The following is a 13892-nucleotide window of genomic DNA, read 5'->3' as shown; positions in this document are numbered from 1 at the left end:
CCTCGCTCAGCTTATATGAGCAATTGTGTGTATTTCTGTCATTTATCGTGTGCAGTCATTTTAAAACAATGGTATTTATAAATATTTCTGTATTTTCTTTCCTGTTTATGATATTTTAGGAAAATGCGATTGATCAGTGTCCCTTCATCATCACTCCAGATTTACCGGTACGCGTTCCAGTCGGAAAAGAGTTTGGCTTTGAATTAGATGCCAGGAATCTTCCCATTCATGCAACAAAGGTAAGCGTGGCAGTTCCCTCCCCTTTTCTTTAGTTGATGGTTTTTTAATGGGCTGTCAAATTTGAAACTTATATCCAGCGTATGCAGATGTACGTAGGCCATGGCAGGGTGTTTTTTTTAATCCCATTTTTAATATGAAGAGTTGCCTTTTGTTGATGTATGCCAAATTATTCTTCATTTTTAAAGAATTTGAATTCTTGATATTTTTTGGTGTTATCAAAATACAGTTCTTGATATCACAAAATACGATTAAAGGAGAAAACAGCTTGCTACATATATAAAGTACGTTCGCATACGCTGGCTTAAACACCCTAGGAGTGTTTCACAAAGATTTAAGTATGACTTACATGTAGACTCACACTTAAATGCCCAGTTGGATGCAGTATAAAAGGCATGACCGCATTGGTCAGATCATGCCAAGAGGAAGCGCGCTACTGGTCCTTAATCAAGAAGATTGCTCGTTGCATATCATACATGCGCAGGCATTTAAGTAATATTTAAATCTTTATGAAATACCCCCGTGGCTTGGCAGCTCCTTAATACTTGCTGACACTTGATTTAATTCATATTACTGACCCTTTAGCAAAGATTTAGATGGGTTTTTGAATGCTAGATGTCAATAAATGAGTGATTCTGAGAGATGAAATTGTAACCTGGCTGGGAAAAGTGCCGTGGGTTTCGCTTGTGCTGTAATTTCCAATTCCTGTATGACTGGCATAAGGGCATTTGCTCAAGCCTGCGCTGCCCAATTGTTTAGTGCGGGCAAGAGTTAACATCCTTCTGCTAGACCGACTGGAATAAGAATTGACATATACACACACTTAAATCCTAGTGGTCTTCTACCAGCCAGGTGACAAAATTCATAATTTTTCAGATAGATTCTTTCCAAAACCAAACTTGGTATTGAAGTTTGACATCCAATCTTTCTCATTCTGATTTTCTCCTCATACTCAATTTGTAATTATATATATTGGGAATATTGATATCTAAATCATATTTATTTTCATGAAGGTCAAAGGTTATGAGTGTGTACTGGAATATGAAGGTAAACAGCATCCTGTTAGAGCCACTGTGAATTCCCCTGCACAAGTTAGATGTGAAAATAATGTGGTAAGTGCATTGACCATACCTAATTAGTTTCCTTATTTTAACATGAAAATACTTTGTTTTAAATATTCACCCTAATTATTTAAGTTCCTTGATACATGTATATCTGTAATTAAAAAATGTCAATCGCAACCGAGATGGGGTGCAATTGAAAAGAGAAATGATTGAACAGTTATGGGCATACATGTGTGGCACATATTCTGAAATTTATTTTTAACTTGTTACTTTTGGTTAACATTTAATAGTGGTTTAAACTTAATGCAGAAAATTTTTTATCTTGATTAATCAGCTCGCTTCCCTTGACTTTATGTTGAATAAAAATGTTATTTATCCTTCTCATAGAATATTTTCATTCTTTTACCTCACATTGCTGTCTGTTCCCCCCCCCCAAAAAAAAAATAAATATATATATTATATTTAAAATGAATAGATAACAAGAACTCCCCATCATTTTTTATGCCAATTTGCCCACTCCATACATTTCTTGCATTTGAAAAACAAATTGAATGCAATGGCAGAATGGTTTTATAATAGAGTATCAATCCAGGAAAGTTTCATGATATAGTCGGACAATGAACAGTCCTTGAGAAATCAATTGACATCTATGAGAAATGAAAGCTTCCATTCTACTACTGGAATTACTTTTGTAAATAATTACTTCCTGTAATCCCCCTGATATATCCTCTAGCCTTCCGCTTCGATCGGACGCGGAAAAAAATCATGCCTCGATACAATGATGATAATCATTCAGTTTTGTGCACATTAAAATGTGAGCATGCAAGTGTATTATATGTTCACATTGTTAGAAGTGGGCATGAAAAGTATCAGGTTTCTTTCGGGCCACAGGGATGAGTAAGGAATTGGTAATATCTCGAAATTCTATTTTTAGATAATGGAAAAAATACATTTGTTTGTATTTTTCTATTTTATAAAATGTTAGGTTCATGATACTCCATGCTTCAAAATGTACATTTATCACCATTTTGATTGCTTTTGTATATTTTCCTTTTCAAGTTTCTTTTTATGTCGATCATGAAGATCGTGCATGTGTTCATATTAACTGTGTAGAAGATATTTTTTAAATTCATTATTCTAGAATGATTATACTGTACACTGATAATTTTTTTGGCGGTAATTTCATGTCAACTTTTGTCATTATTGCAGTATACATACAATGCCCACTCTAAAGAAATCATGGCCAGCCTATCTGTAAGATGGAATGGATCGAACGTTATTGACGACAATGACATCACAGGTTAGTAAAAATTTATGTTAAAGGTAGTGCATCATCAAAAACCCTGCCGACATGATTCTGTATCTACTGATTTTGCATAAAGATACAGGTGTTTGGTAAGGTACTTCAGAACCACACAGGTGCTTGACATCAAGAGGGGGGATGACAATAGATCATCCTCCCCCCCCCCCTCCTGAACAAAGTATTTTTTTGCTTGTATCTATACCAGTTTACGTTTCCCGTTATAAAGTCACAATTGGGCTTTGTTACACATTTTGTTGAAAACACTGTTGCATCGTCTAAAACTCTTGTTTCAATACTATTCGTAAATTCATGTGTTTCTAAAAAAGAAATGGCTTCTGAGGAAGCATAAACTCAATTTCTAATTATTTAAACAAGGTTATTACACATACGCTTTTGGTTTGATCGAGATCAAAATATCACAAAACAATATTCATTGAGAAGAAAAAAAATTGACCTCTGCCGTGGGTCAATGTAAAAAAATAAATAATAAACATTTCTACTTGAAAGTGCATTTATGATGAAGGTTACAAAATGCGCGTATTGCAGTAAGCATAAATGTACCTTTCAGCTTACCTGATTCTTTTTTTTTTTGGTTCAGAACGATAGCCTGCTTTCTATAAAGTCTTGTCTCCAGGTTACAAGATGATGTCCTTCTAACTCCTTTTAATTGTTGAAAATTGTCATACATACAACTGCATCTAAGTTTTGTACATCATTCTATTTTTTGATAAAAAGATCTCTCCACTTATGTGTTGTTTTTTAATCATTTACTTTCTGATTACACTTAGTTTTATGGGTTGGCAGCATCTAATCTGTTTATTTAGAACCTTGTGTTTACAACTTTGAACAGCATGTGGTTTTGTGCCATGTCATATGTTCTGAAACACTGATAAATGCAATTTCGACATTACATACTTCCTTTATCAATCACGAGTACTTTTTTTCTTAAAGGAACTAAATCCGTTTTCTGCCAAATGTGATATTTTATTTGGGGGGAAACATGTTCGTTTTCAGCTACCTAATACTTTTGTAGAAAGAATATTTATTTGGAGAAATTGGAGAAAAGGGTATAAAATATGGGCTTTGTTTGTTCCTTTATGCCTATTGCCTAGATTCTATTATTGTCAAATTTATTTGGATGTGGTCCTGATTTAAAACAATATTGTATCGGGTTATTTCCTACTTCTGTTTTTTGTAATGAACTCATATTGCAATGAATGGGAGTTATTGTGTTACAGTGAGTGCTATTTTTAATTTTTATTTTGGAGTCATGTCACCCTTAGCCTTAATTTTATTCTTATTCATCTTATTTTTAAGCCCCTGTGTGGTTTATTTAATTTATAACTTCATGAAGGAAAAAAAATTATCTCATCACACAGCTTTTGTGAACAGAATATTAAATGTGGAATTAGCCCGTGTGAAAAAAAAAAATGAGTACTTAATCTGCCTCCTTCAGTGTTAAAGATTCTTGTAGATTAACCGTGGGTGGGCAGATACTTGGTACTTGATAAAGTTTCCATGGTTGTCTGCGGCTAAACCTGGGTTCATTATAACGTGGAATAGTAACCACAAGTTCTCTGTCATCATGACTTGTTAAAAAGTCATACCATTTAAAGGGACTGTTTTACTGTTTGCAAATTCTTTGCAACCAACTTTGTGTTTTTGCCGTCAATAGATATTGCTGGATGAAAGAATATGCTGTTTTGAATTTTTAAAAAAATCAACAATTCAAATTTTTTTGTGTCTTTATAGTATACATGTAGATGTTCTTCCAAAAAGAAATCAAATTGACTGGAACTAATGGGAATATTTAATAGGCAAACACTTAATACTTTTGGAAATGTCTGCAATTCTAAGTTATTCCATGATAGGAAATTCATCTGATGAAATTTACAGGAATTGTTTACAATCCTATCAGTCATTCACATTTTTTCCCCAATGCATTGTATGTTTTTACCAAGTGTCCAACTTAATAGTTACTTTGACCTTGCTAATGGGTTGTGGATGTGCAACAGGAAAAAAGGACATCGGTCTCATGTTTAGAAAAAAAATAAATATCTGTGGTACCACAATCCTTGGAAACCAAGCTACTAGACTGCTTATTTCCGGTGGTAATATTCTTTATTGCATTCCCACCATTTGCGTTTGAAAGAAATTTGGGTTTAAAAATCAATTTCCAAGTTTTTTTTACTGTTTTTGCCTTGCCTGCATAGCAGAGCAAGAATATTAGCACTGCTTATATGAAGGCAGTGGGGAAACATTGAAATCTTGACCAAGGATAAGTTTTTTGAAATGTCGTCATAACGACCTATTTCATGTAACTCTAACATAAGGGTAATCAAGTATCACTGATTATCTTGCATGATTTTCAGGTCACATGGTCAAAGTCAAAAGTCATTTGTGGTCAACTTACTTTGACCAAGTTGTGGTAGCACAAAAAAACACTTAAAACTGGGGTTAAGATTTTGAATTTTGAAGATAGTTTTGCAAATATAGTTCCCTATTCCATAAAATTTTCATACCATAAAATTTCTATATTATAGTTATCAGGTATTGGCATATAGAAAAAGTAATAAATGGAAAAATGTAATCCCTGGGCAAAAATCATTTTAGGTCAATAAACAGAGGATTATATTATCTACTGAAAGATCTTTTCTTTTTCCTTTTTTTTGGTATTCATCTTAGTTGTTGTTTTTTTTTTGTTAAGTCAGCTCTGCCGCTATATTGAATTGTGTGATGGAGTCAAGATTGCCATAGGCATTCTACTTGTATGATTTTTTTTGTTTTTCAACCTTATTTTTTTCATTTTCTGTTAAAAAAAGAGTAGTCTACAACTGGACATTAGTGTAGAGGCTGTTAATTGGCGATCAGTCACGAAATTGACAATGCACAAATTTTGACACATTAAGTTACCTGGGCCAATGTCCCCAACCGCAAAGCTTCGCTATAGCAAACATGCTGTGTGGGGAAAATTTTGAGATATGCTCATATGCACCTATATATGTACAAAACATAAGATACGCGAAAATACAGCTCTTACAGAAGTTGTTATTTTGTTTGGAAACTCTGTATGTTCACATCATAGTACACTTTGACTTACTACTTCTAATTGGAGGGAGCGGCTAGGCTGTGTGCTATGTTTAATGAGTGAATGTATGTTTTCCAAACAAAATCACTAATAACGTCCGAATCTGGACTACAAACAAAGTTTCATGTGACTTAGGGTCACAATTACAGCAAACTCAGGAAATCAAAGTGTGAATATAAATAATTTTGGAATTTCAGGAAAAGTCTTTAGAATCAATTTTAATTGTTATATCATCAGGGATCTCCATGTAGGTCTTTTACATAGCATAATTGAACCAAGCACTGTGAAGTAATGAATTAACTGGGTTGAAAACCACCCATGTTGAAAATAGCCAACACCAATATTTATATTACATAATGTCAATTTTATAGTGTGGTCCACTATGGGCATACTGCTATTGTAATATGTTAATGTATAAAATGTAAGAGCACTTTAATCTATCATGCACTGTTAAAAGCAGTGTACACAAAATAATGTAACCAAATATAAAACCCATGTGGCTCTTTATACTGATGGTGTCATCATTGTCCTAAGGAGCCACCTTTAGGTCTGCATTCTAAAAATTTGACATAAATCAGAGTAAATCTTAAAATAAAATATTCTGACAACTTGAGTCAAAAGGACTTATTTGGAAAACTGGCGATATGTCCTATGACTCAAGCAAACATATAGCTGAGTTTAATGAGATTAAACCACTTGCAGACCCGTTTATATTTGTGATATACTATTTATGATAATTATTGACTTGGTATCGCCATTGCCCCTCAGGTCAGTTGTAAAGATTGCCTAAAATAATTATAAATGAAGCTGGTAGTGCCTGTTATCATTTTCTCCAGTAAGAAACACCACCAAAGGCCTTTACAAACATGCATTTAAAAAAGGCTGAATTTAGCATCTCTTCCTTTCTTTTTTTGTTGGCAGGTTGACCTTAGGAGGGGGCTTACATGTATGTAAGGGTGCATTATTTGTTCTGGACTACAAATAGAGTTTCGTGCTACTGAGATTTACAATTGCAGCAAACTCCTGAAATGCTCCCCATAATTAAACTGTTTATTAGTGCTGTCACTTGATATTGAAATCTTGTCCATCATTTTGATTTACGATCCAGTGACTTTGTACAACTGCTCGGTGGACCGCGACAGCTGCAGTCGTTGCTTGTCCCCTTTCTTCACCCCAGCTGACCTGTCGTGTCAGTGGTGCGGAAGTACTTGTGCGGTGATGGGCAGCAGCTTCTGCTCCGCCACAGGTGTCACGCCTATCTCGCAGGCCTCGGGAGCGTCTTGCGGTAGACCAAGAATCACAGATGTAAGTCGTTTCTATTGGATTAAGTTGAGAAGAATTATCTTTGATGTGAAATGCAAAGGGACATCAACATTCAAGTATACATGTACTTGTACATAATCAAAGTTTAAATTTTTATTTATATGGTGCACCACTCGTTACCCTGGGTACTGCGGCATGAAGCACCATCTTGAGTTTATCTTATGGAAAACTGTTTGAAGCTGAACAGTGATGGATGCTGCTAGTGCTAGTATTGTTTGTAAACAATGTAGATGTAGTAATGATAACAATAGTACCTGTTTGAACATCAATAAATCACACTAAAGCACACATAGAATAATATCACACTTTTTGGGAAGCCAGGATAAAAAAGTATCAACAAAATGGTGGATTTTTATTTGGTATAATGCAAGATATTCGCATTTCAGATAACGGTAATAGATTGCCAATTAAGTTGACATGAAATAAATTAAACAAAAGAACATACATTTTTGGTAAAGATTAGTGTAAGAAAATTGTATGAAATAGAACATAAAATTGTGTGATTGTATTATTTTACCTTAAATTGTTTGATAATTAGATCATTTTGAAACTAAATTTGCATTTATTCTAGATTACTCCAACAAGTGGGCCAATAGAAGGCAACACGGTTGTGATGATTTTTGGAACAGACATTGGTCAGTCGTTTAATGAACTGGTCAGGGTGTCACTAGGCGAATCTGATTGCGATTTTGAAGGCTTTGAAGAGTCCTACGACCCAGGAAGGAGGTGAGTAAAAATTCTGTCCCTCGGATAGGATGTTAATGGGAGGCCACCATCTGTACAGGGAAAGGTCCTGCTGACGTTAAATGTGTTTTGATAAAATATCAAAGTTTGACATAAATTCATCAAAGAATGAAAGCAAATTTGAAAAGTATGAATTTGTGACATCATGTAATATATACGAAGTAGCTTCCCCATATGTCATGTAATGTAAAATCTATGAATTCCCATTTTTCAATGGTTCATGATAACTTACTCTGGGATTTCTCCAAGACCATAGGTAAGACAGGGAAATAGGAATGTGTCCACAGATCATTTGAGTGTCTGAAGTTAGTCGTTAGTCATGTTTTGCTTTTGTGGAGAAAAAGCCTTTATAAAAATTAATGTCTTGAAAAGTGGTTTCAAGAAGCCATCCTTCTTATTCAAGTGGTTTTCATATCATTGACTTGTTGTGTTTATGAAAGTGATCATTTCCTTGTGGTAAAAGAAGTAGAGTATATAATGTAACCTAGTCCAAGCGGACAGTTGTAACACCAACAAACACCAAGAAGGATGTTATACGAAACTTTCATTCCTGGTCCAAAAACTCATGCAAATTTACATTATAGAAAGTGTTAATGACTTTCTTATTGTGAAAATTGTTAAAGTTTGTGCTATTGAAATTGCTTCAAAAGAATTTTTCATAGGATGCATGTTTTGAAGAAAAAGCAAGGAGAGTAAGGGATTCTCACTTACTTACTTTCTCTCAGCCTATCATTTGCAAGGATTTTCAGTAGCTTATAACAATATCAGTGAAAATCACTGACTCTTTGGCCCGTATTCTGAAGGCAGGTTTAACTTAAACCATCGCCTAACTCTAAAATTATGGGAAGCCAAAAGTGTCAAAATTAAGATTAAGTTGTATGTTTCTTGTTTCTTGTTCGATGATGAAGACAATCATCTATTTATACTTCCTAGATAATTATTGAATGATTTTGAGAGCCAAATGAGCTGAAATAAGATATCTCTACTGTTTATAGTGATTCATGAAACAATTGGCTATCCATACTAAACCACAACTTTAAACCTGAGTTTAAGTTAAACCTGATTTCAGAATACGGCCTTTGTTTTATATAATGCTCCCCTGGACTTTGACAAGCGAATCTGTTATCATTAGATTAAAATAATGGAGAATGGAAGCATAATTTAAGAAAGAATTGCTTTATTGCATGTCCCTACTTCGGTGAATGTTGTGCGACATCTGCCACAATAGCCTTTTGTCAAGGCCTGATGTTTAATTAGTGTGAAAGGTTAAAAGTGCGTAAAAGGCTTCGACATGCAAAGACTACACTCATGAGCTGCAAATCTGTGAGTGATGGAGTGCAATGATATTTGGCAACTTGTTCAAAATCCTCTACCAATCTGGTAGTAGCCAATCAGGAGCCTCGTTTCATTACTGCTCGGACTCACATGCACATTCACTATGGACAATGCAAATTATTAGCACCCATAGTTCTGGTTGGTCAGTTATCGTTATTTTGTGATCCAGTGCAGAGCAATGTATATTTCATGTATCAACCCTGCTGAGGAGATACAATAGGCTCCCACCACAGCCCTTGAGAATGTAATCTGTTTATTTCCTTGGAATAGTTAAAAAACAAATTTATTTTCGTTGAAACCTGTCAAAAGGCTATTTGTGACAATTCCTTTCTTTTCTTATTGTATTCCTGTCAGTGTGAGTTGTAGGACATCCGCAGGAGTCGCTGGTCCCGTCAGTGCTACAATCGTTTTAAATCAGAATGGCAAAACAGTAGAAGGGACAGGTGGCCCAAGTTTCAACTATGAGGTATGTACAATGTATGTATGACTCTTAATACCGGTGTGATGATTATGTTTTTATTAACAATCCAGCAGAAAAAAAATGACCTTTCAATGTCCATACTTATATATGATATTGTATTACTTATATTACTTGAAATTATGACTTAATTAGGTTTTTATGACCAAGCATCAATAATAGCACCATTTTACTAAAAAGAAAATGGTGCAAAATAATTGCAGGTGGTTAACTTCTGCTGGACATTGATTGGGCAGATTATCAGTATGTGCCTTTGAAGAATGGCGTTATCAGAGATGCCAGCCGTCGGGTTTTGGCCTGATTTTAGGCCCTGACAACTTTCCACTTCAGGCTGTATATTGTAATGCACATGTGGAGCTTAAATGTTTCCTGGCTTCTTTTCAGGTTTGGTGAGTAAAAGTGACTGGCAGGCCTGAGTTATGCTTTTACTCTATCACTATTTACCGCCAAAGAGAGTTACTTTTATGTGTTTGAATTGAATTTACTCAACATCTTCAAAGCAGGATTATGAGACGTTGGAGAAGGGATGATAAGGATTCCTTTCCACTATGTTTAGCATGTAGTGAATCAATGTAGTTTTGAATATTTTTAAAGCAATGGCATTCAGTGATGTGTGGTACTAGAAAAACCATCAAGGTACCTTTTGAATGCCAACAAGATGTCATTTAAGGAGATATATGATTCTCGTTCTCACTGATATTACATTTTTCTTATGAAAAGCCATTAAAGTTGGGTTTCCTTTTTTCTGATATTATCTTTATTGTTATATCTCTTTAGGACCCTTCAATCACCAGTATCTTCCCCACTGAGGGTCTTGAGGCCGGCGGTACTAAAGTCACAGTCACAGGAATGCATCTTAACACTGGTAGCTCTGCCAGAGCCATGTTTGGGGATTCTCAATGCATCTTTACGAGGTAGGTTGATGATAGAAAATAGTATGTATTTCATTACACTTTTGTTTTATTTTGTTGTATTTTTTTTTCCTAGAGGTATTTTGGCCCAGTGAATAAGTCTTCAAACTTTGAATCATAAGGTCCGGAGATAGATTTTTACCATGGCACTCGCCTCGTTTGGCAAAGCGTTTATCAACATTTGCCACTCTCCACCCAGGTGTAGTAAATGAGTACCCGGTAGGAAGGAATTCCTCAAATGCTCGAGAACCTCATCAGGGTAGCTGTGCTAAAGCCGGGGTGGTAATAGTTTGCAGCGCTTAGAAATATTGTACCATGTGCTATATAAATATAATTTGTTAACACATTTTCGGCATTACTCCTATGTGTTTAACCCTAAAAGGCCCGGGGAGGGGGGCGGAATCCGCCCCCCCTCAACATTTTTTGCGCTTAATCCGCCGCACGAAATTTTTTGACCGCCCCGCTCGCTGACTTTTTACTTTCAAGTCTCGCGCAACTTTTGAGACCAAATTTGCGATGCTCGGGTACGCGGTTACGAAATTACGCAACATTATGTAAGTGCATGTCAGACCCAAAATTGCTCAAAAACGTGAATTCATGTACAAATCCAATGCAAATTGTGTATTTAGCCAAAATTCATAAATGTATCATTATTTCTACTTGTACTGATTAGAATTAATCAATTTTGTCTTGTTTATGATCAGAATTAAGTCTGCAACAATTTCCATCAAAAAAACAATAAAAAACAAAAAGTAAAAAAACACAGAAATACATAAGAAATTAAAAAAACAATAAAATAAATACATAAGAACAAATTTGCAATACCAAATTATTTCCGATGTACATTTGATCAGAATCCTACAAAGAGTTTGTGAATAAAAAATTAGCAATTTTGGGGCCATAATCAGTTAATGAGAGCAAATGTTTTATTTCATGCATAAATTAGCATAATTAATTCATTAAAAGAAAAATCTTATTTTTTCAGAAAAATTAATCATAAAGCCTTGTAGATTTTATCGCACACTACCACTGAGCAAATTTTCGCGGCGCTCGTGCGATCGACAGCCGAGATCTCAGGGGGGCGGATTCCGGCTGTGAGATGGGTCCAAATAACCCGGCTCTTTTAGGGTTAAGATGGCATGCTCGATCTGTAATGAAAATCATAATCATTTTTTTCTCACTTATGATTTTCATTACAGATCGCGCATGCGATCTTAAACACATAGGAGTAATGCCAAAAATTTGTTTACAAATTATAATTTCCTCCTATTAAAGCCTCTTCATTTACTATATAAATGTCGCATATGATTATTATTACTATTATTATTTATTCATTAAGATTTTAAACATTTTTATTGCTCTTTTGTGATATTAGCATAACTTTTATCTCTGTTAGTATAACAAACCTGGGCCCTGTTTCACAATGAGTCATGGTATCTGCCATTATTGCAACTACCATGGAAATCTTGATTGTGATTTGCTGCTGAGCCATGTTACCATGGTGTAGGTGCTCTAATGGCAAACTTTCCTTTGTAAGTATGTATGAAACAGGTACCTGTACTAACTTCAAAATAAGTCAGAAAGCATTTGTCTTAATAATGATTATGTTTACTATATACCTCAATTAAAACTTGTATTTCTGAAGCTGGGGCGATAATATCATGCATGTCAAAGCATAAGATTAGGGTTTACCTGACAATACTGCTGCTGCTGCTACTACTATGCAGGGGTGTGAGAGTTCAGATTTTTATCCGATTTCAGATTTTTTTTGTTTTGATTTTCAGCTTAATTTCAGCTTATTTTTGGCCTTCCTCTGTACAAAAAGTATGGGAGCTCTTTCTATTTCAGACTTTTTCAACACTCTTCAGCTTTTTTCAGATCTTTTTATTTGTGACCACTCACACCCCTGACTATTACTACTACTACTACTACTAAACTTCTTTTCTATTTTTCTTTCAAAATCAACATCTAGCCCTCCAACAAGTACACAGTGTGTATGCACCACAAGTCCCTCTCAGCCTCAGATCAGGACATATCTGTCCATGGTCTTTGATGGGGCAACCAGGAATTCCCCGCAGCTTTTTACCTTCTTGCCGAACCCTGAGATAACCAGGCTCTCTACACTGAAGACCATCAAGGCGTAAGTAGTGGGATTGGGGAAGGGAAGGATTTGGGATGGAGAGGTAGCTAGGAATTCCTTGTAGCTTCTCACAGCATTCTTAGTAGTAAGTGGAAAGGGGCTGATGAGAATAAAGAGTGAATAGGAAAAGGGATTTATTTAGAAATTGCCTGTGGCTTTTTAATTTCTTGCTGAATCCTGAGACAACCCAGGTCTCTACACTCAGACCATCAAGGCGTACGTAGTGAGATTGGGGGAGCGAGGGAATAGAACTGGGAATTCCCTGAAGCTTTTTACCTTCTTGCTGAATCCTAAGAAAACCAGGCTCTCTAATTTGAAGACCAAGGCGTAAGTATTGAAACTGGGGAAGGGAGGGATTTAGGATGGAGAGGTGACTAGGAATTCCCAGTAGCAGGCATGAAAATTCTCCGCGTTTCCGCGGATTTCCGCGTTTTTTGTTTGCTGAATTTCCATTTTTTTTACTCCTAAAATCCGCGTTTTAATTTCCGTTTTTTAGCGCTAAAATGTTTTAGCATATCTTACGTGTTATATGACGTTCGGCCTTTACAACGATTGCGCAGGAATCTCTTATCTAGCACATCTCAACTCTACACGTGTATTTCGCGGTGTGTTTTACGTTTCTGTGCATGCAGTGCAGCGGTGGTGTGCTTGCAATCGCTGGGGGCAACCCGGCGCGCCGGGCATGCAGCGACCGGGCGCGCATATCATATCGGACCGGTGGAAGACCGATAAAGAAGCTGAATGTGCTCGCAGAGATTTGTGACGTGACATGGAATTTTCATGACGCATTTATAATTCACGAATATTAATTTGCTGGAAATCCAAGAATTTTGTTTTTTCTTGTTGTTGTAATAACGAATCAAGAAAAATTGCATTTTGTGGGGGACTAACTTGTGACCGCACAGATGTTGTGGATAGACTTTCAAAAGATGTTCATGAAATTGACCGTGGACTTGCTAATATGTGGCGATGGAGTTGGTTAGAGGTGGAGGTGAGAGGACCTGACAATTCTTCGTACAACCTGCTTGAAGTGATCAGGAAACTTGATAAACCAGGGAAGTGCTATTGCTATTTTTTTGTATTTTTTAGTTTTTCTTAATTGAATTTTGGACAAAAAATCCATATAAATACTTCATTACAATCATTCAACTCAAACAGGTTTTTGGAGTTGTAAAATTGATAAAACCCAGGAGCTTCAGGGGGCTTTGCCCCCTGGACCCCAACCCGGGCGTTGCCCCTGGACCCCACCAGGGGCCCTAAGGCGGGCCC

At 35.8% G+C, this 13892-nt stretch overlaps 1 protein-coding gene across 1 annotated transcript in view; it reads left to right on the top strand.

The window, feature by feature from the left end:
• The window catches only part of LOC129257968 (plexin-B1-like), a 69310-nt gene that overhangs the window by 26658 nt on the left and 28760 nt on the right, over positions 1–13892 (top strand). Inside the window, exons 5-12 of the mRNA XM_064097862.1 lie at positions 120–239; positions 1251–1349; positions 2511–2601; positions 6801–6997; positions 7587–7741; positions 9449–9560; positions 10350–10486; positions 12456–12623. Of these exons, the coding sequence (XP_063953932.1) occupies positions 120–239; positions 1251–1349; positions 2511–2601; positions 6801–6997; positions 7587–7741; positions 9449–9560; positions 10350–10486; positions 12456–12623 (1079 nt within the window). The remainder of the gene's footprint in view (positions 1–119; positions 240–1250; positions 1350–2510; positions 2602–6800; positions 6998–7586; positions 7742–9448; positions 9561–10349; positions 10487–12455; positions 12624–13892) is intronic.

This window comes from Lytechinus pictus, chromosome 3 (genome assembly GCF_037042905.1).
Source record: "Lytechinus pictus isolate F3 Inbred chromosome 3, Lp3.0, whole genome shotgun sequence".
Taxonomy (NCBI): Eukaryota; Metazoa; Echinodermata; class Echinoidea; order Temnopleuroida; family Toxopneustidae; genus Lytechinus; species Lytechinus pictus.
This window is presented reverse-complemented; position numbering and strand designations above follow the sequence as displayed.